The sequence below is a fragment of the Triticum urartu genome, unplaced genomic scaffold (assembly GCF_003073215.2).
Source record: "Triticum urartu cultivar G1812 unplaced genomic scaffold, Tu2.1 TuUngrouped_contig_6068, whole genome shotgun sequence".
Lineage (NCBI taxonomy): Eukaryota > Viridiplantae > Streptophyta > Magnoliopsida > Poales > Poaceae > Triticum > Triticum urartu.
The window spans coordinates 1-12300 of NW_024116797.1; the positions used below are offsets into that span (position 1 = coordinate 1).

Sequence of the window (12300 nt, forward strand, 5' to 3'; positions counted from 1 at the left end):
TCCAGTATTCGGGAGTTGCATAATCTCATAGTCATAGGAACATGTATAAGTTATGGAGAAAGCTATAGCAGTAAACTAAATGATCATTGTGCTAAGCTAACGGATGGGTCAAGTCAATCACATCATTCTCTAATGATGTGATCTCGTTCATCAAATGACAACACATGTCTATGATCAGAAAACTTAACATCTTTGATTAACGAGCTAGTCAAGTAGAGGCATACTAGTGACACTCTGTTTTTGTCTATGTATTCACACATGTACTAAGTTTCTGATTAATACAATTCTAGCATGAATAATAAACATTCATCATGATATAAGGAAATATAAATAACAACTTTGTTATTGCCTCTAGGGCATATTTCCTTCATCAGTTACTAGCTAGGGACCCGCTACAATCTGGCCTCACGAGCACCCTCTCTCGTTGATTGAGCGCTCTCGCAGGTCACACATAACTTTCCCCTTCCCCTTCCTCCTTTATAACTCCCAACCCATCATGTGTCTGCCTTCCTGCCCCCTCCCCCTCCCTGCCAGACAAGTCTACCTCCGGTGAGACCTCCTAGGCTCTCCCGTCCTGTTGTCGCTAGCACATGTAGCTACGCCCAACAACTGGGTGGCTGGTCGACTCCTTCCACATGTCGGTTGACTGATTCAGGAGGAAGAGATGAGAAGGATAGTGCATGTGGCGGCTATAGGGAAGAGAGAAGGCAAGGGACCATGGTGGATTCTGACGACGACGATGTCGACGAGAGGGAGAGAGGGCACCATGCTGTGAGGGGTGCTTGGAGACGAACTACCAACGCGCTGCCCCTACCCGGAGAAATCGCAGGTGGTGCAAACTTCTCGCCATCGCCCCATATTTGAAGATTTTTTTGTCTTCGTGGGTTCAAAACTTCAAAGTTAAGCAGGTGAGCCTTTCATCATATTTTCGTTCAGTGACTCTGTGATTGGTGTCCATGCTAATTCGTTTGCCAATATTCTCCCAATAGCAATGGTCACAAAGGCGGGTGAAACGTCACAAAATAATGCATGTTTTGTAGTGTTTACACTAACTGTGACATCAAAATCATTGATGCACGCAATTATCATTTACAATGAAAATGGCAATGTAGTGTACACTAATGTCTTATTGTAAATGTTAGTAATTTAGTGACCATCTAACAAATGCAGTAACAATCGTGTGGTTCTTGTAAAGGGACCAAGATGAGCATCTTTAACAAAGAACTACAACATTCTAATCATCCATGATTCTTGATAAGTTGACACATACGAGTTTGGATGAGGAAAACCTGTTGTCAAATGGAGTGGGCTCATAGGCCCATATATGTTGGCCTAGGATCTAGGCCCATAACAAATGAAAGAAACACGAGGTAAACATCCAAAGGAGATGACATATACTTGCCTGAACCATATATCTATTGCCCATCTCTCTCGCTCCCTCACCCTACAGAGTGCCTCCCTGTTGGGGTTTCTCCCACAGTTTTCCCCGCGCCGCTGCCAACCCGCTGCCTTGGATCGCCACCATGGCTACTTCCACCGCCACCTCCCTGCCCCGGATCATCACCGTCGATGTCGTCGCCATCCATATCTTTATACACATGTATATTCCACACTTATGTTCCCCTACCCTATCTCTTTTTTGGTTTATTCGAGTTCCTTGGTTTGTTTTGATGACTAATCAGATCTTTGAGTATCTTGCTCATGTCTCATGGTGGTTTCCTTTTTTATTTCTTTGCTCTAGTGCATCCCTGGTGCCTTGGGCGATTCCAAACCCGTTTGCCTCGTGAGAATTAGGTTTTCCATTTTTTTGTGGTTGTTGTTTGATGCTCCAACTTCTCCCTGAGGGCATGATCCTATGGCGTTTCCCATTTCAGGTTCTTTCCATTTTTTTGATGTTTTTCTCTTTTTTTAGCACTTTTGAAAAATGTAGTATTAACTTTTGATTTTTGGTCCCAACCTTTGGAATTTGAGAACTTTCTGGATTTTTTTTGTAACTTTCAAGTTTTCAACTTTCGGTATTTTAAAAATTGAAATTACAACTTTTGGCGGTCTAAACTATTAGTATTCTGGTCTTTAAAAAAACTAACTTTCAGATAATCAAACTTGTGGACCCCCACCTTTTATGGTCTTTTTGAAGAAAAAAAAACTAGAAAAACGAAATACCTGTGTGGCCCCACTTGGAACTATTTATGCAGATGTAGAGCCTCATCCGTATTACAAGCGTGGCCCCACGTGGATGGACCCCTTTCATACCCAACTCCCCGGACAAAACCCGGCATGACCACGCCCACGCCCAGTGTGTCAACATCTTGTCCAAGCGCCAAGGATTATTTTTGGTATGTTGTTTCTTATTTCCATTCTTTTTCTCCCACCACTCTCCTCTTGCGTCCTTACTATGTTCTATGCCGCACAATCATACAGATGTAGCCATAGTAAACACATATGCTTGTAGGTTCACCAGCTATGTTATAATCCCCATTTTGTTTAATCAATGTACTCCCTTTGATCTATATAAATTGTCACGGAAATGGATGGATCTAGAACCGAAATACGTCCAGATACATTCATTTCAGTAACAAGTAATATGGATCGGATGGAGCTCTATTTACCTTAGGAAAAACAACCTTAAGAAAACCTATGTGGATACATATAAACGGTTTAGCCCTTATTTTTAAATATAAGATAATTCTTTTATGTTGAGAAATAATAACTACATCCTCCGTTCACAAATATAAGTTGTTTTAACTTTTGGATGTATATAGACATGTTTTAGTGTATTTGTTCATTCATTTCAGTTCGAACGTAGTCCATACTGTAATATCCAAAACAATTTCTTTTTTGAGAATTAGCCATGTTAGTGAAGGGAGAGACCATGTTTTAGACGAAGGATCTGACTTTTATTTAGGGGAACGAAGGATCTGAGGTCACGAGGAGAACACGCTGCGGATGGAATGGGCTCTAGGCCCAAATACATCGGCCTACGATCCGGGCCATAGAAAACACGAGGCAAAGCATCCAAACCCGTCGCCGAATTATTTATCTCTCCTCTCCGTCTCTCTCTCCTCCCCCTCTCCCACCTACCAAACGTATCGCCTCGTTAGGGTTTCTCCCAGGGTTTTTCCCCCCCGCAGCCGCCGCCGACCGTATCCTTGTACCTACATATATTCCGCACCTCTGTCCCCCTACCTTCTCTCTTTTTTTTTTGCCTTTTTTTCCGAGTTCTCTCGTTGGCTTTTTTACGGACGCTCTGCGTTATTGTAAATGTTAGTAATTTAGTGACCATCTAACAAATGCAGTAACAATCGTGTGGTTCTTGTAAAGGGACCAAGATGAGCATCTTTAACAAAGAACTACAACATTCTAATCATCCATGATTCTTGATAAGTTGACACATACGAGTTTGGATGAGGAAAACCTGTTGTCAAATGGAGTGGGCTCATAGGCCCATATATGTTGGCCTAGGATCTAGGCCCATAACAAATGAAAGAAACACGAGGTAAACATCCAAAGGAGATGACATATACTTGCCTGAACCATATATCTATTGCCCATCTCTCTCGCTCCCTCACCCTACAGAGTGCCTCCCTGTTGGGGTTTCTCCCACAGTTTTCCCCGCGCCGCTGCCAACCCGCTGCCTTGGATCGCCACCATGGCTACTTCCACCGCCACCTCCCTGCCCCGGATCATCACCGTCGATGTCGTCGCCATCCATATCTTTATACACATGTATATTCCACACTTATGTTCCCCTACCCTATCTCTTTTTTGGTTTATTCGAGTTCCTTGGTTTGTTTTGATGACTAATCAGATCTTTGAGTATCTTGCTCATGTCTCATGGTGGTTTCCTTTTTTATTTCTTTGCTCTAGTGCATCCCTGGTGCCTTGGGCGATTCCAAACCCGTTTGCCTCGTGAGAATTAGGTTTTCCATTTTTTTGTGGTTGTTGTTTGATGCTCCAACTTCTCCCTGAGGGCATGATCCTATGGCGTTTCCCATTTCAGGTTCTTTCCATTTTTTTGATGTTTTTCTCTTTTTTTAGCACTTTTGAAAAATGTAGTATTAACTTTTGATTTTTGGTCCCAACCTTTGGAATTTGAGAACTTTCTGGATTTTTTTTGTAACTTTCAAGTTTTCAACTTTCGGTATTTTAAAAATTGAAATTACAACTTTTGGCGGTCTAAACTATTAGTATTCTGGTCTTTAAAAAAACTAACTTTCAGATAATCAAACTTGTGGACCCCCACCTTTTATGGTCTTTTTGAAGAAAAAAAAACTAGAAAAACGAAATACCTGTGTGGCCCCACTTGGAACTATTTATGCAGATGTAGAGCCTCATCCGTATTACAAGCGTGGCCCCACGTGGATGGACCCCTTTCATACCCAACTCCCCGGACAAAACCCGGCATGACCACGCCCACGCCCAGTGTGTCAACATCTTGTCCAAGCGCCAAGGATTATTTTTGGTATGTTGTTTCTTATTTCCATTCTTTTTCTCCCACCACTCTCCTCTTGCGTCCTTACTATGTTCTATGCCGCACAATCATACAGATGTAGCCATAGTAAACACATATGCTTGTAGGTTCACCAGCTATGTTATAATCCCCATTTTGTTTAATCAATGTACTCCCTTTGATCTATATAAATTGTCACGGAAATGGATGGATCTAGAACCGAAATACGTCCAGATACATTCATTTCAGTAACAAGTAATATGGATCGGATGGAGCTCTATTTACCTTAGGAAAAACAACCTTAAGAAAACCTATGTGGATACATATAAACGGTTTAGCCCTTATTTTTAAATATAAGATAATTCTTTTATGTTGAGAAATAATAACTACATCCTCCGTTCACAAATATAAGTTGTTTTAACTTTTGGATGTATATAGACATGTTTTAGTGTATTTGTTCATTCATTTCAGTTCGAACGTAGTCCATACTGTAATATCCAAAACAATTTCTTTTTTGAGAATTAGCCATGTTAGTGAAGGGAGAGACCATGTTTTAGACGAAGGATCTGACTTTTATTTAGGGGAACGAAGGATCTGAGGTCACGAGGAGAACACGCTGCGGATGGAATGGGCTCTAGGCCCAAATACATCGGCCTACGATCCGGGCCATAGAAAACACGAGGCAAAGCATCCAAACCCGTCGCCGAATTATTTATCTCTCCTCTCCGTCTCTCTCTCCTCCCCCTCTCCCACCTACCAAACGTATCGCCTCGTTAGGGTTTCTCCCAGGGTTTTTCCCCCGCGCCGCCGCCGCCGCCACCCCGCTCCCCCGGAGCGCCGCCCCGGCCGGCGCGCCCCCCCCGGCCACCCCCAGCCGCAGCCGCCGCCGACCGTATCCTTGTACCTACATATATTCCGCACCTCTGTCCCCCTACCTTCTCTCTTTTTTTTTTGCCTTTTTTTCCGAGTTCTCTCGTTGGCTTTTTGACGGCTGCTCGGATCTCCGGCTAGTTTGCTCGGGTCTCCCGGTGGTTTGCTTGATTTCGTCGCTCCAGTGCATCACCTGGTGCTCTCGACGATTCCAAGCCGGTTTGCTTGTTAGAATTAGGTATTTTCTGTGTTTTTTGTTTGCGGCTGTTGTTTGGTGCTCCTGCTTTCCCATGAAAGGCGTGTGATTTCCTGCGAGGAGCCGTGATCTCGTGGTGTTTTTGACCGCGCCGTTTCTTGGCTGGGAACTCGAATCTTTGCTCCGAATCTCTAGTCCACGCTTGTGTCAGTTTCCCTTGACCGCCCTTGCTGCAGAGGCTACGAATTTGCTGCAGAAGCTATCCCTTGATGCCAAGACTGAAGCCATCGACGCCCCGGCGGCGAAGGAGAAGGTGTGATCCATTTCTCTCTGCAACACAATATCGCATCTTATTGAATCACCTTGTGCTGAACCTATCTCTTTGCCCGCTTTCTACTTTGCAGGCATCCGGAGGGCTGGGCGGCAAGCTGAATGGTGTGGCGGCCACACGGAACCCACGGGCGTCCGAGCAGTGGGCAAATCCACAGGATTACAGCGATGCAAGCATGTATTATGGCGCCTACCCTGCTGCTTACTATTGCGCAGGTGAGGCACTATGCCCAATTGTGCTACTCCTATTTAGTTTATGTTGTTTCTGGTGATTTAGTAACATGATTGCAATTTTATAAATCACACTGCATTGTTTAAATGATTTACCCTGTATATGAATGATTTTGTAGTATTTGTCACTTACAAGCACAATTACATAGACTGCATCTTCGTATTAATATTATTGACACCCTTTTTTGCCTTTGCAGGTTGGGGTGATTATTCCATGTACTTGAATCAGGATGGAGTGGAAACACCTACCGCTGTGAGTATTACACCTCCGACATCACAAGGTTTTTGGCAATTGCAATTGACTGGCCCTCTTTGGATTGACACGTCAAATATTGGTTTTCAGGGTGCCTATGGTGACATGTACTGCTATCCTCAATATGGGCATGATGGTCAGATGTATGGGTCACAGCAATATCAGTACCCATCATCATACCACCAGCCCCAGAATACTGCCAGTAAGCCACAATACAAGTCTAAAACTGACAAGCTAGCCCCATCAAAGGATATTTCCTCTACTGTTGCTGATCCGCTGCATGCCGTAGCCAGTGCTCCCAAAGCCACTGCAAACAGTGTTGATGAGGTAAAAGGTCTGAAGAAGACATCCACACCACTGAACCCAAGTGGGAACAATGGTAGTTACCTGAACCAAAGTAGCAGACCAGCTTATCCATGGTACGGTGGCCAAATCTACCAGGGAAAACAGCAGAAGCCTTCTAGTGGCAATCCTACTTCAACTGATTCAAATCCTAAAAGCAAGGTTCAGTCGAAGAATCAGAATACTCAACCTCTTCCTCCTCTGATGGTATGTACTGTTGCTGCCACTAAACCTGTTGTTTTATTTGCTGATCATTTCTCAAAAGCTTGTGCCACAGAATATTATTAACTCTAAGCATTGTTGTTTAATGTCTGCACCTTTGTGGCTTGCTGAATGCTTGTGCTTTACTGAGTTTGATTCCTGCCATGTCACCTTGCACTTTGACTGCTTCTGTTGGTTGCTGAATTCAACATAACCTGCAGCTGTATTAATTTGTACATTCAGATACTGATTTTTTAAAATGGACATATTTGCAGAGTTTACCTAACTCACCGGTGGCTTCAATGTATGCTGCTAATGGAATGTACAACAGCAATGCCTATGGTGGCTTTTGGTATGGATCCCAGTTTTATGGGCCAGGAATGTATGGTGGGTGGAATAATCTGTCGGATGGAAAATACAAGCCCCGAGGGAGGACAGCGTATGGATCGTATGGATTTCCCAATGAAAACTTGGATGGTTTGAATGAGTTGAAGAGAGGACCACGGAGTGGACTCTATAATAACCAACAGGGCTTTGGACCTGCTGCTGTGACAGCTGTCAAAGCACAGGATGTTTCTGCTACTGATGGCTCTAATGCAGTTGTGCAGGATCAGTACAACGGGTCTGACTTAGCTGACACTTATGAAAATGCCAAATTCTTTATTATTAAGTCGTACAGCGAGGATGATGTTCACAAGAGCATCAAGTACAATGTTTGGGCTAGCACACCTAATGGAAATAAAAAGCTTGACAGTGCTTATCTGGAAGCTAAATCTGTCAATTCTCCTGTATTCCTTCTCTTCTCTGTAAGTTTTCAGATCTTGTGCTCTTTTCAGAAGTCTTGCATTATCAACAAGTTTGTGGTAAGCTGATGAGTATGATGTTCTTTTTTCAGGTTAACACCAGTGGGCAGTTTGTTGGTCTCGCTGAGATGGTTGGCCAGGTTGATTTTGACAAGACGGTGGAACACTGGCAGCAAGACAAGTGGACTGGTTGCTTCCCTGTCAAGTGGCACATTGTCAAGGATATTCCCAACAACTTGTTAAAGCATATCATTCTCGAGTATAATGAAAACAAACCAGTGACAAACAGCAGAGATACACAGGAGGTGAGAATAGTGCCTGTACATTTCATTGTTGTAATACCAAGAAGCCTTAATAAGTCTGAGGCATGCTGCTGTTATTATGACATCTTTATAGGTGTTCCCTAATTTTGCATGCTGGTGTCAAACTGTGCTTAATGTCTTTCTTTTCCATACCTACTGCAGGTCAAGCTCGAGCAAGGCCTTCAGGTGTTGAAGATTTTCAAGGATCATGTCTCCAAAACATCCATCCTGGATGACTTCAGCTTTTATGATAACCGTGAGAAGATAATGCAAGAGAGGAAATCACAGCGGCAGCAACAACTGAAGAAGGTAAAATACATAGCACGTTAGTTTAGGTTGTTGGTGCAAGCCTCTTAGATCTGGTGAAGGGTAATTCTTGGTGCTAGCTTACATTGTAGTTATATGCCATTTTAGAGTGTTCCTAGTCTTTTTGTGTGTGTGGTGTCATTAGTGTTGTAGCCATCTTCCTTGTAAAATGTAAGGACTTCCATTTTCCGATTTGGTAGTTTGCATGACCTACTTTCAGCTTGAGTCCTTTCCCTGATCCAATCAACTTATCATCTATTAGAAAGGCTGAAGTTGTTAAAACTGTCATGTTACTCATTCAAACTTCTTTTATTGAATTATTATGCAGATCACGAGTCCGAAGCTGCTGCCTACTGTTGACAACACTGAAAATGATTCCGGCAATGCGCAGGAATCGCAGAAGCCTGAAGTTACCGGAGAGAACAAATCTGTGGTGGAAGACAATGTGGAGGCGGCTGCCGTGAGTGGCGTTGCCCCGAAAGATGCTAACCCCACAGCCGCAAGCTTGGCTGTCGCGAATGGCTGCTGATTTTTTTGTCTGTTGAGTTGTGAGTAAGGTGACATGACAGCTTGGGAGTTTTGGAGGAGGCTGGCGCAGTTCAACTGTTGGAGGCAATCAGGGTTCTGTTGGGGTTCTGTAGGTGTTTTTGCAGAAAGTTTGAGGGATATGGTTAGGTTTCTCTTGAGATTTCCCCCCTGTATTATTATTTCTCTATCTTGGAGTTGAGTTCGGCTGGTAGGAGATAGAGATCATCATTTGTTGATCTGGGGTGGTGGTGTGTTGTCTTTTTTATCTTGTCGTCGGTAGAAAATGTACCTAGGTGTGGTGATTTGTACTGGTTTTGCAAGAAGTAACTTGTCTGTTTCAGAGTTGTTTATTTATCTTATGTTTTGCATCTCATGTTTTCTTCTGTGCGACTCTGGCCTACGTGGAGCTTTAAGTTTTAAAAATAATAACCTGAAGTGGTGTTAGAAGTTTCAAAAAAGGGCAGTGCCACAGGGACGACAGATTTTGAGACGAAATCTGGATGACAGATCAAATCGTCCGTTAGATAGCATCTTTTAGCAAATCAGCACCGTTTAAAATGGACAACGTCCAGATTTTGTCCATGCACTGTTGTGCACAGCAGTTTTGTTCAGAAAATTCTGAAAAGGGTTTGTCTGGGCAGGCTAGATGTGTTCTAATTATTGCACATCTCAAGACACAATTAAGCATAAAAAAGAAAAATAAAATAAAATATCCACATGAATCTTCGACTACTCCCTTCGTTTGGAAATACTTGTCTTAGAAATGGTTGTATCTAGACCCGGTCTAGATAACCATTTCTAAGAATTTTCGAACGAAGGGAGTAGATGTGTAATACTTATGGTGGAGGACGAAACTTTTTTGAGGTGGGTGGAACTCTGAAGCAAATTCTTTTATGCAAAACCAACATAGATATATAATTGCTTTGCCTTATATTTTTCATAGCAAATTTTCCATCTGCACGCTCTTGTTTGAAGAAAACCTTTATTTTATTTTCTAATACAATGAAATAAACTAAAATATTTTAGGATTCAAATAGGTGGCATTGCAATCCTATAGTTTATTTTCTTCTACTCCGTTTAAGAAAGATCCTGCGGATTAAAGAAGCCCTTAGCAATTTGATACTCAGCACACCTATCTTTAGGCATCTAACTAACGATTCAGAGAAGATTCATGGGAACACAACATGGGTGTTTCACTCGAGAAAGTTTCTCCTAACAATAGCGAGAGCTTGATACGCGTTGAACTCGCTAATCAATCACCACGCCTAGGCACAGAAACAGCAAGGTTAGTGTGCACATGTCAGTCGTGCGTGAGTGGTGTCGACTCTCGCTCGAGCGAGGGTTCTCGAGCCGGACGTTGCTTCTTGCGTGGATCGAGCACTGGCATCAGTCCATGACGGCCCAGTAAGGTGTCTAGGATTCACGGCCCGGTAAAACGTTTCACCATGAAATTTAGCGATCAGCTCGATTTTTAGCGACCCACTGATTGTATACATCTATACCTAAGTAAAGAATTCCCAGAAATCAAGGTAGGGCAAGCGCCCCAACCTCGCCCTACCGCGTCCTCCGCCTCTGAGTATTGGGTAGAAGAAACAAAACAGACTGACGCTGTCACACATGGTATTCAGCTAACACCGTGTCCGAGAAACTTTTTGGTGAACAATTTTGTTTTCTACACACACAAAAAAATAAATTATTAGAGCCACATATTGTCGTTTCTTTTTCTTAACAAGTGTATGAGGGTACATGTCTTTGTTTCGGAGTTCATCTAATTTCTTTTTGAGCAATAGTTTTTGTTGTTGTTGTTGTTGAGGTTTTTGAGCAGTAGATCACTTGAAAGTTTTGAACAAGCTCACAAGTCAGTCACGGATCCAAACGGGTGCACCTTCTAAAAAAAAGGAGCGCAAAAATTAAACCCATTATTAAGGGGAAAGAAAGGATGAGCAACCAGCTATGCCAAGTGGCATCTAGTGGTTGGCCGAGGTTGGAACAGGTTTTTTATGTAAGGAATGCTTTGATTATGCTTTATTTTTTTAAGATGGAAATGAGTTTTTTCTTCTTTCTGGGGTGGATGTGACGGCCAAGTGTCATCTATATTTGGCTAAGGTCAGATTTTTTTTTTGTGAGATGGAGGTGAGGGTATTTGTTTTCCTTTATTTCTTCAAAAAAGATGAAGAAACAAGCACACACATATTCATCTCAAGCGACACGCAATCATGCGCCCCAACGCTAGTCCAAACCAAGCCAGAAGGAAATCATTAAACCCTCGAAACCCCATGATGACATACCTAAACGCCATCCTCCCCCCACTCGTTTCTCTCGCTCGCTTCCCCCTTTTTATTTCTTCCTTTGTTCCTAGGTTGCGACACCTCCTCTCCCCTCCCCTCCCCATCCATCACGAAGGTTTATCTAGGTTTTACCCCTCGCGCCGGCACGTGCCGTGACCCATCGGACCGCCTCCATGGCCCTCTTCGCCGATCGTATTCTTTCGCTCTGCTGTTCTGCTGGTTTGTCTGCACATTTTAAATCTTTAGTATAATCATACATGTTTTTTTCCAGATTTTTTGGATCTTTAGAATGAACCATCTACAATGGAATTAAGAACTTTGGGCCCTGGCCATTGTTTTGCTCATGTCCACATGCCTCTGAAAACCGAAAACCATGAATTTCTTCTCATTTTTTATATACTAAATCCCTCTGTATCAAAATAGTTGTTGCTGGAGTAGCTCAACTTCAGCTACTCCAGCGACAACTATTTCGGTACAGAGGGAGTAACATATAACAGACCGTAGGAGTTGGGATAAATCATGTCATCTTTTAAGTCGTTTTATTACAAAAAGAAGGAAGATAGATGTATAATTTCAGAGCCTAATTTTCTCACCCCAGAAAGCTGTGAACCTTTTTTCATTACTGGGTACAAGAAACAAACCGCACTCACGCTGTCACGCATAGTATTCAGCAGACATCGTGTCCAAGAAACTTTTAGTGAACAATTTTGCTTTTTACACACAAAAACTGAAATTCTTACAAGCACATGTTTTTGTTTCTTCTTTTATGAGGGTACATGTTTTTGATTCTGAGTTCATCTATTTTTTAGCGGTATTTATATATTTTTTTAGTTTTTTGAGCAGTCGGTTTTTTTAGGGGAGTTTCAGTAGATATCAAGCTCTGAACAACCTCACGGTCAGTCACAGATCGAAACGTGTGCACGGAAGCGGCCCCCCACTTGTCCTCCCCGCCGTCGTCGACAACACATATATGCCACATCTGCACTCCACCGAAAAGCCCAAAAGGCCCAGGAGGCCCAGGCGATGGACTGACAGCAGTAATAAGTCGCAAAAATCCAAAGCAAGCGGGAAGGAAAGCATTAAAACCTCCAAACCCCACGGCGACGCGAAATACTTAACGCCGTCCTCCCTCCACTCGTTTCTCTCGCCTTTCTTTCTTTTCTCCCACGTTGCGGCGCCTCCCCCCTCCCCCACCCCACC

The 12300-nt window shown here is 43.0% G+C and overlaps 1 protein-coding gene across 2 annotated transcripts; it reads left to right on the forward strand.

Moving 5' to 3' along the window:
- Nucleotides 1–3007: 3007 nt before the first annotated feature.
- Nucleotides 3008–9157, forward strand: LOC125530099 (YTH domain-containing protein ECT1-like). Of its 2 annotated transcripts, none has more exons than XM_048694491.1 (9): nt 3008–3143; nt 5753–5829; nt 5921–6062; nt 6275–6330; nt 6421–6879; nt 7149–7679; nt 7769–7981; nt 8141–8287; nt 8613–9157. In XM_048694491.1, exons 3-9 carry the CDS (start codon nt 6023–6025, stop codon nt 8811–8813), a joined length of 1647 nt encoding a protein of 548 aa, XP_048550448.1. In that variant the 5' UTR covers nt 3008–3143; nt 5753–5829; nt 5921–6022; the 3' UTR covers nt 8814–9157. The 2 variants fall into 2 exon arrangements, with proteins under 2 accessions (XP_048550448.1, XP_048550447.1); XM_048694490.1 differs by lacking the exon at nt 3008–3143 and adding an exon at nt 5315–5342.
- Nucleotides 9158–12300: the final 3143 nt, after the last annotated feature.